Genomic DNA, 14,022 nt, shown 5'->3' with positions numbered 1-14,022 from the left:
TCTGTTGTGCCAGACAAGACGGTCCAACACAAGGATTTGATCTCTTGGAAGCATATGAATGCAACTGACCATAGCCTCCCTAGGTAGACTTTTGGCAATGTAAACCTTAGGTATGCTGAGGAATTTGTTTGTTTTTCTATAATTTATTTTTCTATATTTTTCATTAATAAAACTGGTTTTTAAGGAGAAAAATGCTGCCCATTCAAAGATTGCACGCTGTCTTCCAGCTCAGAGGAGACTCAGACTGCAGGTGCCCTCACACAATGGGGCCTGCAAGACACACAAGTCTCTAAATCTAAAGGTACTGCTCTTGTTCTGGTCTAAAAGGCAAGGACGGGAGGACCCTCTCCCAAGGAAAGTGTGTTGTGGACAACTAAAGCCAAGTAACACAAGACACACAGGGCCCGCCCACACTTTGACCTGGAGCTGTAATTTCCAATTAGAATAAATGCACATGCATTAGCTTTGATTGAGCTAGCATGCTAAAAATAGCAGGGTAGCTGTGGTGACCTAGGTGGCATAAGGGGCTACCTGTCCAACTAGAGTCTGGGGTGGGACTTCATTCAGGCCGGCTAATCTACCCCACTGCCCAGGTGCATCACCACAGCTATGACCCCAAGCTGGAAATTACACCTCCAGCTCCAAGTGTGGATGTACCCACAGATACTGAGGAATAATTGTTACAGGTGATTCAAAAAGATAACAGATGATCTTGTGATTAAGGCCTAGGACTCAAGAGAATCTAGGTTGTGTTCCTAGCTCTGCCACACAGTCGTCGTATGAACTAAGGCAAGTCACAATTTTTAGAAGTGCTGAGAACTCAGTTCTCTCACAGCCTTCAAATAGGGCAGCAGGGGCTCAGCACTTTGAGAATTAGGCTCTTTAATCTCTGTGCCTCAGTTCCTCAATGGAAAAATGGACATAGTATGAGAAAAGATAAATCCATTACTCCTCCAACCAGGAGTGCCATAAGAAAAGCCAGAAGTGAGGTGGCAAAGTTTGCAGATGATACTAAACTACTCAAGATAGTTAAGACCAAAGCAGACTGTGAAGAACTTCAAAAAGATCTCACAAAACTAAGTGATTGGGCAACAAAATGGCAAATGGAATGTAATGTGGATAAATGTAAAGTAATGCACATTGGAAAAAATAACCCCAACTATACACACACAACAATGATGGGGGCTAATTTAGCTACAACTAGTCAGGAGAAATATCTTGGAGTCATCGTGGATAGTTCTCTGAAGATGTCCACGCAGTGTGGTGCGGCAGTCAAAAAAGCAAACGGGATGTTAGGAATCATTAAAAAAGGGATAGAGAATAAGATGGAGAATATCTTATTGCCCTTATAGAAATCCATGGTACGCCCACATCTTGAATACTGCCTAGAAATGTGGTCCCCTCATCTCAAAAAAGATATACTGGCATTAGAAAAGGTACAGAAAGGGCCAACTAAAATGATTAGGGGTTTGGAACGGGTCCCATATGAGGAGAAATTAAAGAGGCTAGGACTTTTCAGACTGGAAAAGAGGAGACTAAGGGGGGATAGGATAGAGGTATATAAAATCATGAGTGGTGTGGAGAAAGTGAATAAGGAAAAGTTATTTACTTGTTCCCATAATATAAGAACTAGGGGCCACCAAATGAAATTAATGGGCAGCGGGTTTAAAACAAATCAAAGGAAGTTCTTCTTCACTCAGCGCACAGTCAACCTGTGCAACTCCTTGCTGGAGGAGGTTGTGAAGGCTAGGACTATAACAGGGATTAAAAGAGAACTGGATAAATTCATGGAGGCTAAGTCCATTAATGGCTATTAGCCAGAATGGGTACAGAATGGTGTTCCTAGGCTCTGTTTGCAAGAGGGTGGAGATGGATGGCAGGAGAGAGATCATTTGATCATTACCTGTTAGGTTCACTCCCTCTGGGGCACCTGGAATTGGCCACTGTCAGACAGAATACTAGGCTGGATGGACATTTGGTCTGACACAGTATGGCCATTTTTATGTTCTTATAATAAACGTGCAGGGATGGCATAACACAACATACATCTCAACAATTGCAACAAAGCCAGCACCTTAGATTTGGTAATGACTGGTCACATCTTGGCAACTGGGATTTTAATAATGTTACGACTGTCACTTAGGAGGCATTAGGTATCTCACTGACAGGGGAATTACAAATATATATTATTACAGAAGACTGTAATCAAATGAAAGTCTCTCTTACATTGCATGCAGCAAATCTATATGGATGCTTCTTCTTTGCATAGCTTGAATGAGGAAAATATCCTTCCAACATTCAACAATTGTTGGGGTTTTTTTGCATCTATATTGATGTAATCCTCCATTTGTTGGCATCCTTAGTGGCATCTCCTCTGCACATTTTTTGCTGATTCTAGAATGGAGACAGTAACGCCTTCCTTGGGCCTTACAAACTACAAGCATCAGAGAAAGACTCACTTTGCCACGACTGTCGGATAGATTCCTCCCACCTCCTTCCCCTTAGTGGGATTACTGCAAAGAAGAAGGAGGGATAGCTATGGCAGGGCATGAGAGATTTGGCCATTGCTCTATTGCTACTCAGGATTCCTGCCTTTTGACCTGCTAGTTATTGAGAACTGAGGTATTCATTCTGAAGTCACTTACAGTTCCACAGGATGCTCATGCAACCTTCTTGTGCCCTTTAGGTAGTGCCCAGATTCCCTGTTATTCCTCACAACTGCCCGAGAATGACTTTTTTAAAAAAATGTTGGAAACTAAATGGTAGAGGATCATGCATCACATAGACTTTCAACTTTGAAAAAGTCAGCCTTTGACAAGGATTATTGTTCCACCAGATTTGGCTATCACCACCACTGTGCCGTACAGAGTTCTACAGTCTGATGAGGTCAGAGTGACCATGCTAACCAGATTTCAGAATCTGTTTTTTGAAAAATTAGATGTGTATGAGCTCTTCTCGTAAGTCACAGAGTACGTAGTAACAAGAGCAATAAGAAAGAAACCAAGGCTGGACAGCAACTTATCATCTTGGCCAGAAGATGGCAGTGCAATACTGTACACAAAAGCAACTCCCCCTTTCCTCTTCCCCCAAATCAGGGTCTGAACATCTCTCTCCACCGTAAAACTTAAACAAGCAGAGTTCTTCATACAGAACTGAAAAGAAGCATATTAGTACAGGATTCCCTAAACAGCCAATACAGTGGTTACTGAATCCCAACTATTAATTAGCTCAGTAGTGCAACTGCATGTTAATTGCCTCTCTCTGTTTTCTGTTGTTTTCATCCTTCTTGGGCAAATTTTCAAAGAAAACACATCTTTCTGGGCCTAAGAACCAAAGAAGATTATATATCTTGGTGCTTGTAAAAAATCCTCATAGAGTGCATGAATACATCAAGTATCTGGATAGCTCAGCCTGGACATTTTTAGAGTACATATGCACAGCTCAGTTATTTAACTAACCAAAAAAGAATATTTGAATGTCTTCAGTTTAAATTAACTGAATGGGAGTTGTACCGCTGACTTCAATGGGAGAAGAGTTCGACCAATGCTGAGATACTATTTTGGAAAACCAACAACAAATTATATTCTAAGGTAATAAAGAAGATAGTTGACTACTTACTAAAGACCTCACTCATCCTGTAAAGTTCATTGGATTGATTTCAATCTAAGTTGCAGACACCACACTTTGTAGGACAGAACCCTAAATTTAAAAATGTACATGTTGTTCCTAATATCTACTGATTGCCCACAAGCGCAGGTGTAGCCTGCCCAAATTGGTTATTGATCATATTAGAGGCAGACCTATACTTAAAAGTCAGGACCCTAGTTAATAATTTTTATCCATTCCATAGAGGTTTCAGATTACAATTATTTCTTTACCTGCATTTCCTTCACGTAAAGGTGACAAAGGCTGCCGAACACTTTCATTGTGATCTTTATCATCTGTAAGAGCTTGTGAGGTTGCTCTGGCTTCAGAGTCCAATGACATTTGATTCTCACAGAGACTAATACCTGCAAAATCACCAGGCAATTCACAGTCTTCAAAGTCTGTGATGAGGTGGTGCAGGGGGGAATCTTGGGCAGACACTGAAAATGCACCTTCCAAAACCAAAGGAGACCCTGGAGGGGACAAGGAAGAAAGGGAGGATCTTGAAGATAGTGATGTCACAGATTTGGGCGGCTCAGTCAATTTTGGAGGGTGGCCTACTGCCAGAGATCCAGAAGAGTCACTGTATCCCAATCTCCCATGGGAATTGACCACCTCATTTTCATGAATAGTAGTGATAGGCCCAGAAGGAATGTAACCACTCTTTTCTTGCAATATGAAGTCAAGTTTATACTGATAGTCCAAGTCTGTTATTTGATCGCCTTGGTTATAATAGAGATCCGTGGAGTTGAGGGAGTTTAGTGACCCCCTGCTGGATGTGTTCAGAGACCCCCGACTGGATGCCAGGGATCCCAGGCTGCTCCCTGAAGAGACAGATAATGTACTGGCGGAGAGACTGCAAAGACAGGACAAACAACCATTTATGTTATTAATCTACTATAGACCTGACCACCAGCACACAATAGTAAAAGATGAGGTCTGAAGGGGTGCACTCCTGGACCACAAAGGGGATGCTATCCCTATAACAGTGACATGAGGTATTTAAATTATAATCCTGTCAGGGCAGTGAATGGGTCTTTAAATCCTCTGTACAGTAGGCAGCCCTCTGTCATGACTATAAAATTAACAACAATAATGTAATTTCATAAAGTCAGACTTTAAAATAATGAATTACAGGGGAAAATGTCACTGTGATTATCATTGCAACAAATATTTTATTTCTGGAAAAAATAAGTTAACTGAAAAAAAGAAAACCAGAACAAACGGTTTACATTAATGTTTATGAAGATGTCCATGCAATGAGGCTCAGTCGGTAATAAAAGCTGACGGTCGTGCAGTCAAACTTATAGATATAGTCATACTCAAAAAAAACCCCAAGGATTTTCATTAGGAACAAGGGTTTTTTGGAGACATCTCATGTACTAAAAGATGGTTGCCAACCATTTTTTAATCTAAGCAAGAAGATGCTTTGCTCTCTGCTTAATTATAAAACGTGCAAAAATCCATTCTTGTACACTTACTAAAGTTATATAGATACAGCAGATTTGCACAGAGAATGCTAGAAGCAACTGCACCTATGTGTCTTGCCACAATTATCAAACAAACTTGTTTCAGTCTCCAGCTAGCAGAATACCTAAGAATGAAGTTCAGACATATTCAGTTCTACTGCACCACAGCTGAAAACCGGTCTTTATTTTTTTCTTGTTAAAACATAATGTAAAATGCAGCCTTACCTTTTAAGCTGCGAATACAAATAAGTAGTTAACTTTGTAGTTTCTTCAAGTTTCTGAACCAACTCTTTTCTTCTCTCTTCCAATTTCAACCTGGAAAAAAAAACTATATTCAAGTATATAAAGACATTATAAAATATACAAGACACAAAGTAAATATGGAAGAATATTTTATAGCTAGGAAACAAAGCTAAGGCCTCCCACTCCTCCTTATAACCATTTCCTTCCCCTTGCTTGTCATTGCTAATCAGTTCTGACTCTACTTGGTCTCGCCCTAGCTTTCAACTACATTGTACAGGCTAAGATTCTAAGCAATTTAGAAAAGGGACTGTGAAATTTAAGGCACCACACAAACTTGAGTCATCATACAAGTAATAAATAAGATCTGTATACACACTATACAGAGAGAAATGTCATGCATGCAAAGAGAAAGAAAAAGAATGGGGATAGGAGTTTGGAAAACATCCATAACTTAAAAAGTGTAAAAGCTGTATCTATTGCATTTTAGCAAGCTGTATATTGGCTACTTATCTAATACAGTTCCACCAAAAAAACCAAACAAACCCCAGGAAACAGGAAAGCAAATATTAGTGTAAATTCTGAAAATTTAAGAACTCTGGGGAATACTGTGGAAAAAAAATAAAAATGGAAGCAAAATCACTAGTGTTTGTCTGCATGGAGACTTAGCAAGCAGCAGGCCAGGGAGTAAATCTAACAGCTCACCAGCTTTGTGCAGCAACCTGCTGCATGAACACTGCTACTGGGTACAGTAAGTTCCGTAGTGCACTTTGACTACTGCTGTTTGAAACAGGAGTCAAGAGAGAGTCCCTTTGTACATCAGATGCTTCATATATGGATATAGAAAAATATCTGATACCCCAAACAGGATCCAAGTTAACAAGTAGGTTTAGAATTCAGAGATGTTGGATAGTATCTAGGAGTCCAGGACACACAGTACTGCATCCCAAACATTCCAGTCTTTGCTTCATAGAGTCACAGAAGTTAGAGATGAGACCCCACCGCATCATCCAGCTCATCTTAATCCCAACGTAGGACTGTTCCCTCCTGTACATTTGTCCAGTCTAGCTCTAAAGATCCAAGTGGTGAAATGTGTTGGTTTCTTTTGGCTGACAATTCAACAGTCCGGCAGATCTGTCAGAAAAGCTCTTCTGACAGTTAGACTCCTGTTCAGAATTTTACCTTAGCATACCATTTATTGATCTCTTCAGACATAATGCTAAATACATTGTTATCTCTTGCTGGAGTTAACTAATTCTCTTCCCATAGTTGTGGATTATTATGTTCCCCATTAGCCGTTGCTCAGTCAAGTTACACACAATATTTCTCAAGCACTTGATCTGAATCACAAGTATTAGCCATTTTAAAAAAAGAAGTTTTAGGCTTATTTCAGAAACTTTCCCTTTAGACTCCTCACTCAGTACCAGCAGGAACAAACCAACGTTCATATGCAAATATAGCATACACATTCAAAGATACTATACCTGCATGAAAAACAGATTATTACACTCAGAGGGTCCCAGGACTAAGCCTCTTTAGTGGCACCAATACCTTAGGGAGGGGTTAAGGCCCCAATTCAGCAGAGTGTTTAAGCACATCCTTGCTCAGCAAAGCACTTAAGGAGAAGCCTAACCTTAAGCAGATGCTGGGTAGGGATGGTCCCATTTAGTGTCTTGATATTGCTGTTGATAGTCTCTCAAGGCTCCCAAGTTAAACCCTTTTACTTTTTCTGCTGCTTGTTATAATCTATGATTTCAGACTCTTTCCCCCATTTCAGCCATTTTGTAATTTTTCAGTTCTTTCTACAGTTATTGAACTACAGTTTCTCCTGTTTTTCTCCCCCAGGCAATGTTAATCTTCTATTAATATTTTTGTGACTTTTTAAAGGTATCTTTTCACCTTCCCTTGTGGAAGCAGCAACTAGGTAAGGAAGGAGGTGCAAAAATTTGTAACTTCTGAGTTACCAGAAACAATGAAGACTAGAGAATATGTGATAAGAAGCCTTTTGCTCTTATCAGTGTCCCTTACTCATATACCTATATTTCTGTTAGCAAGGCTGTACAATCAGTTGAAAATGAAATTTCCTCTAAATCAATCTACTGGTACTTCTAAGATTTCTCTATTATATTTAATGTAGTTCAGTCACTGGAAATAACATTTGATTATTCTGATTTAATGTTAATGTTAAGTGAAATTACATCTAATTTAGAATGCTATGTCAATTCTGTCGCTAAATCTCAAAGGTTTCAATGATAAGATGGCTGAGTCACAAATAGAAGTTGACAGCATAAAATCACTATCAGGAGTACAAGACTGCAATAGAATATAAACTAAAAAATCTGAGACTTTGGGAAATTTTTTGAAGTCATGCAATATTTATATTTTAGGTATTATTTACATCAAAGGGAAATCGACTAACTGATAATGCTTCATGTTTATTTAATTCATTTACTGGATTTAATCCTCCTAGTCACTATTTCTAAACTTTTTCATTTCCTATTAAGTAATCTTTAAATATTCCTTGCTACTGGTACCATATGCTCTGCCATTGTTTCAGCAATGATGGTAAACAAATCTCGAGTCAAGTCTGGAAATCTAAAGGGAATATTCTTTTCAGTGATAAATGAAGTCAACAGAAGTTTAACCCATGACCTCAGTGGAGCTAGGATTTCATCCCAAGTCTGATGCAAATAAAGTAAGCATAGTCAAAAGAAAGGTATTTCTTGTTTTAAGAACATGCTGTATTTTCTGCATGCTGTATTTCCTGCTAAATGTATAATAGTTTAAAGACAAGAAGGTTTTGGTTTCGGACTATGATTAGGCCAAGGATTTTCTGTAGCCCTAGTTACATAAAATGATGGCCAATTTGCAAAAGTAGTAAAGGGGAAAGCATTAGCATCCTACCTGAATGATTTGCACTATTTTAAAAATATTTATTTTGTGATTATTAATAGATCATGTATTGTTAAAGCTCATTGCCAAAGTGTTAGGAAATCGAGATACAAAAGGAGCACTTAAAGACGATAAAGTCATCGCAGAGAAACTAAATGAATTGTTTGCTTCAGTCTTCACATCTGAGGATGTTAGGGAGATTCCCAAACCTGAGCCAACTTTTGTAGGTGACGAATCTGAGGAATTGTCACAGATTGAAGGAGGTCTTGGAATTAATTGAGAAACTTAACAGTAACAAGTCACTGGGACCAGATGGCATTCACCTAAGAGTTCTAAAAGAACTCAAATGTGAAATTGCAGAACTATTAACTATGGTTTGTAACCTGTCCTTTAAATCAACTGCTGTACCCAATGACTGGAAGATAGCTAATGTAATACCAATATTTAAAAAAGGGCTCTAGAGGTGATCCTGGCAATTACAGACTAGTAAGTCTAACATTGGTACCAGGCAAATTAGTTGAAACAATAGTAAAGAATAAAATTGTCAGACACATAGAAGAACATAAATTGTTGCGCAAAAGTCAGCCTGGTTTCTGTAAAGGGAGATCATGTCTTATTATTCTATCAGAGTTCTTTGAGGGGGGTCAACAAACACGTGGACACGGAGGATCCAGTGGACACAGTGTACTTAGATTTCCAGAAAGACTTTGACAAGGTCCCTCAACAAAGGTCCCTCAATCTTACGTACATTAAGTTGTCATGGGATAAGAGGGAAGATCCTCTTATGGACTGAGAACGGATTAAAAGAAAGGGAACAAAGGGTAGGAATAAATGGTAAATTTTCAGAATGGAGAAGGTAACTAGTGGTGTTCCCCAAGAGTCAGTCCTAGCACCAATCCTATCCAATTTATTCATAAATTGTCTGGAGAAAGGGGTAAACAGTGAGGTGGCAAAGTTTGCAGACAATACTAAACTGCTCAAGATAGTTAAGACCAAAGCAGACTGTGAAGAAGTTCAGAAAGATCTCACAAAACTAAGTGATTGGGCAACAAAATGGCAAATGGAATGTAATGTGGATAAATGTAAAGTAATGCTCATTGGAAAAAATAACCCCAGCTATACACACACAATATGATGGGGGCTAATTTAGCTACAACTAGTCAGGAGAAAGATCTTGGGAGTCATCGTGGATAATTCTCTGAAGATGTCCACGCAGTGTGCTGCGGCAGTCAAAAAAGCAAACAGGATGTTAGGAATCATTAAAAAAGGGATAGAGAATAAGATGGGGAATATCTTATTGCCCTTATAGAAATCCATGGTACGCCCACATCTTGAATACTGCCTAGAAATGTGGTCCCCTCATCTCAAAAAAGATATACTGGCATTAGAAAAGGTTCAGAAAAGGGCAACTAAAATGATTAGGGGTTTGGAACTGGTCCCATATGAGGAGAGATTAAAGAGGCTAGGACTTTTCAGACTGGAAAAGAGGAGACTAAGGGGGGATAGGACAGAGGTATAAAAAATCATGAGTGGTGTGGAGAAAGTGAATAAGGAAAAGTTATTTACTTGTTCCCATAATATAAGAACTAGGGGCCACCAAATGAAATTAATGGGCAGCGGGTTTAAAACAAATCAAAGGAAGTTCTTCTTCACTCAGCGCACAGTCAACCTGTGCAACTCCTTGCCGGAGGAGGTTGTGAAGGCTAGGACTATAACAGGGATTAAAAGAGAACTGGATAAATTCATGGAGGCTAAGTCCATTAATGGCTATTAGCCAGAATGGGTAAGGAATTGTGTTCCTAGGCTCTGTTTGTCAGAGGGTGGAGATGGATGGCAGGAGAGAGATCACTTGATCATTACCTGTTAGGTTCACTCCCTCTGGGGCACATGGAACTGGCCACTGTCAGACAGAATACTAGGCTGGATGGACATTTGGTCTGACCCAATATGTCCATTCTTATGTTCTTAATTATATATGTGTTTTTGAGACAGTCTGATAGGTTGTACTTTAAAAAACAACAACTTATTTTCAGAAGTTAATTACACAATCTGTAATTTCTACAAATGTATAAATAAAATAAAGAGATTTAGAAGAGACTTAAAATAGCATTAAGAAAAATATTTTAGGCCTGATCTTCAGCTGCTAATAAATTGATATAGTTCTAGTGAAGTAAATGGTACTATACCAGTTTACATCAGATAAGGATCTGACCCTTTGTAAAAAAAACCAAAACAACAACAACAACAAACCCCACAAAGAACAAAAATATTTAGTGTGATTTAAAGGAATGCAACTGAATTATCAGGAGAACTTCTGAAAAACTTCAGAGAATTTTCTTAGTCCTTTTCCACAACAGAGCAGAAATGTGAAAAAAAATTATTAAAGAGCCATTTTTCTAGACTAAGGACAGTTCCTTCACGTGAGAAAGTTTTCTAATTGAGTGGGCAATACCTCAAAATGTAGCAGCTTCACTTCTTCTGCCCCCCACGCCACCTTCTTCTCCCAACGTGATCTGGACATGGTTGTCGATGCCAAACACAAGACCTTACCACCATTTTGGAAGCAGTAATGAAAGGACAAGGACACAGAAAAACAATTCACTAGATAACTCCCTCAAAGACCAGACAGCCTACAATCAATCAGGGGACCTTTCCTATGGCCAAAGAAATAAAGGAACTCACTACCATAAATGGAAATCAAGGAGAAACAGCAGGGGGCCCTTTTGATAGTTCCATAACTAGGAAAAATGGAATGCTATTTCCGTGCAAACCAGACAGAAACCTACCGTATTCACTGAAGATTATAAAAGAAGACTGCAATACAGCCACACTGCCATTTGTTGAAGAAAAGATGGGTTTTCTGAACTGGCTGCTCCCACAATCACTGCAGGGGTGATTCTTTTGTCCTCTGGGAAGTAACATTCGGAGGTTTGACCATTAATTAAAAGAGTTTAAAAATTCAGGAAAGGTTCACCTTTGAATCTTTTTACAAAATTTAGAGTACCTCTGAGTCAGCAAGAGATGCAACAAATCAAGCTTAGTGTGAAAAGAGCATATTTACTTTGGAGGTATGGGATGTAGTTAAGTTATAAAGGTTACAGGTTGAGATTCATTATAATGTTCAGTCAAGCATGAGCACCCTATCTTCAAGTACCACCTGCTGGTCAGAAGACAGAATACCAGAACTGCTGACGGCCTCGGAAGAGACACAGCATTCTGCCATTCTAGTTAGAGGACAGTTTGTGGAGGGACAGAGGGAAATGTTAGTCCAGAATGGGTCACCAGCCAGCCACACAGTAAACAGAGTCCTGGAAAATATCATCATCACATCTCTTCTTGATAGCAGAAAAAAAATGTAACTTACTTTTTTATTATACTCATGTAAATTAAGAATCTGTCTTATATGTGCACACACCTATAAGCACAAAATTATCTTTAGTGATAAACATGCAAATTCAGACACAGACTAATAAATCAACTGCTAAATCGTAGCATAAGAACCAGGATCCAGTTGTTACTAGTTAGCCTACTTATCAAACCCTTGGTTTACACTCTTTAATTTGTTATAAATGTGATTTTATGATTCTTCTTTTTTCTATTTATTACTTCATCAATGGATGTTAGAGGGCAACACATCTCTGGTAACTTAATCAGAGAGATTACTAACACAGCTGGTTAATTTCTTCCTTGGAAATTTAGTTCCATTCAAACACATCTCTACATCTATAAGGCTCTATGCACTTCTAATTCTCACATGATTCAGGAATTATTCTTGAGACTGTAAATATTACTAAACACACCCAGCATGCTGGCTCTCTTCTGAGGTAATCCCGCTCTGCTATACTTCCTTCCAAATTGCCTTATTTTTCCTGCCAGCCCCTTCGCACAAGTCTCCCTACATCCTATCCTCAAACCTAGTCCCCTTCGCAAAACTAGACTTCCTGAGTGCAGAACAGATAGTCTTTGCCTGCTCCCTCCATTGAAGGGTGAACTGTATAAAGACGACAAAGTTTTAACATTTTAAAACATCAAATCAAATCTTCCTATTCAAAAAGTCAAGAGGAAATTTTTTCAGTAGTTTCATAAGGCTGAGATCACCCCTAACCTGCTTCTGTGGATAACTGAAACAAACCACAATTTAAAGGATTGAAAAGGGTGTAAATCAAACCTTGCTTAATCTACCCTTTGCTAATATACAATTGACATAATTTGCACACAGAAATGGGAAGTGTCTTCTCTACTCAATGATTTAGGGCTCAAATCAATCTAGCTCCCATTGCCATTCACTTTAATGGGACTCTGAGCAGGATCAGACCTTTGACAGAGTGCAATAGTGAAAGTCTGAATATTGACTTCTTTATTTCTACCAGACATACTACAGTGTATTTACTAACGCGAAAAAAATCCCCAATAAAATTTACATCCACCATTGTTTAACGTAAGTCGTATTTTGTGACAAAGTTTCCATTAATTTTTTCAAGCTCTTTCTCTAGCTGGCAAAACTCAGTATGTTGCAGTGGGCATCTTATTTACTAGTGCAAATTAGTGAAGTTCTGCTGCAATTGCCTTCTTCTGAGCTTAAAGCAGTGACACATCTGCATTATTTGTGTAATGAAACCCAGCGAGAGATTTCAGATGTTGCAACAATCAAATAGCCAGAGTTCAAACAGCTTACAGCTATTATCTGAAACCAGTGAATGATATATTGCCCTCCTGATGGTATGTTGACATTCCTCAATTATCCAACATCTTTCATAGGCATTTTAATGCTGGTAACAAATGCAGAGCAACCGATACTGCACAACCGATACAGGGTGTGTGTTTTCTTTCATGATACAACAGGATCCTCTGTGTTACTCTTAGTGGAATAATAATAAATGTAATTATGATCTGCACAGAACAGTTACTGAAGGAAAATGGTCCATCAAGGCACAGCACAGACCTGCAACAAGTACAAAGGTTAAACTGCAGATAACAGTACTTAACATTAGCAAAAGATGAAAACGTACCTCTCAGCAAGTGCTTGATTAGGAGTGCTTTTCACAGATAGCAGCTCTTCTTCCAGCCTCTTTCTTTCGGCTTCCAGGTGCTCTAGCTCATCTTGAGTGCGTTTGCGCGGTGTGACAAATTGCAGTTCTTTTAAAAGCTCTTCCTTTTCATTGATCAGCATCAGTTTTTCCTTCTCAATATCCAGTGCTCCAGGCCAGGTCTCACTATCTAATTTAGATAGTTCAATCTTTAAGTTTGCCATGCTAAAACAAAAGAGATACATGTATTTGGGTCTGGCATACTGAACAGTTCCAAAGAATTGGGAGTGCAAAATGGAGACTTTATAACTACCAACAAAGGTGCGTGACATGTACATACCAGGATATAGATTTTGCACAAAAAGTTATGCTTACAATTAATGTTGCTTCACGAAAAAGGAGTTTTCACACTGCATCAGATCAGTAGCCTGTATTTGTACCAGATGCATCAGAAGGTACAACGAACCCCATTCCTTGCCAATATGGGGAAGTTTCTTTCAAACACCAGGCAGTTAATGACTGGCTTATGCCCCAAAATGTGCTCCCTTACACATTTATTTTTTTTTATTCATATATGGAGGCATACTAAAATGTGAAGATTTATGTATTTAAAATGTGAACCTCTTTCTCCTAAAGTCCAAACGCTGACTTAAAAATACAGTTTACGGCTAGAATGTTTTAAAAACATCAGTCTGCTGACACTGTAGAAGCACTGGGTAGACCATGGAACCAAGAGAGGTACCCAGCTA

The 14,022-nt window shown here is 38.8% G+C and overlaps 1 protein-coding gene across 7 annotated transcripts in view; it reads right to left on the bottom strand.

The window, feature by feature from the left end:
• The window catches only part of WWC2 (WW and C2 domain containing 2), a 214,451-nt gene that overhangs the window by 78,739 nt on the left and 121,690 nt on the right, over nt 1–14,022 (bottom strand). For all 7 annotated transcript variants that reach the window (XM_073341736.2, XM_073341738.2, XM_073341739.2 and 4 more), the window contains 3 exons: nt 13,256–13,498; nt 5,340–5,429; nt 3,879–4,501 (listed from right to left, as the gene is read on the bottom strand). In XM_073341736.2, the coding sequence (XP_073197837.1) occupies nt 3,879–4,501; nt 5,340–5,429; nt 13,256–13,498 (956 nt within the window). The remainder of the gene's footprint in view (nt 1–3,878; nt 4,502–5,339; nt 5,430–13,255; nt 13,499–14,022) is intronic.

The sequence above is a fragment of the Lepidochelys kempii genome, chromosome 4, assembly GCF_965140285.1.
Source record: "Lepidochelys kempii isolate rLepKem1 chromosome 4, rLepKem1.hap1, whole genome shotgun sequence".
NCBI lineage: Eukaryota > Metazoa > Chordata > Testudines > Cheloniidae > Lepidochelys > Lepidochelys kempii.
The sequence above is the reverse complement of the archived record's forward strand: the minus strand, read 5'-3'. Positions and strand labels throughout refer to the sequence as shown.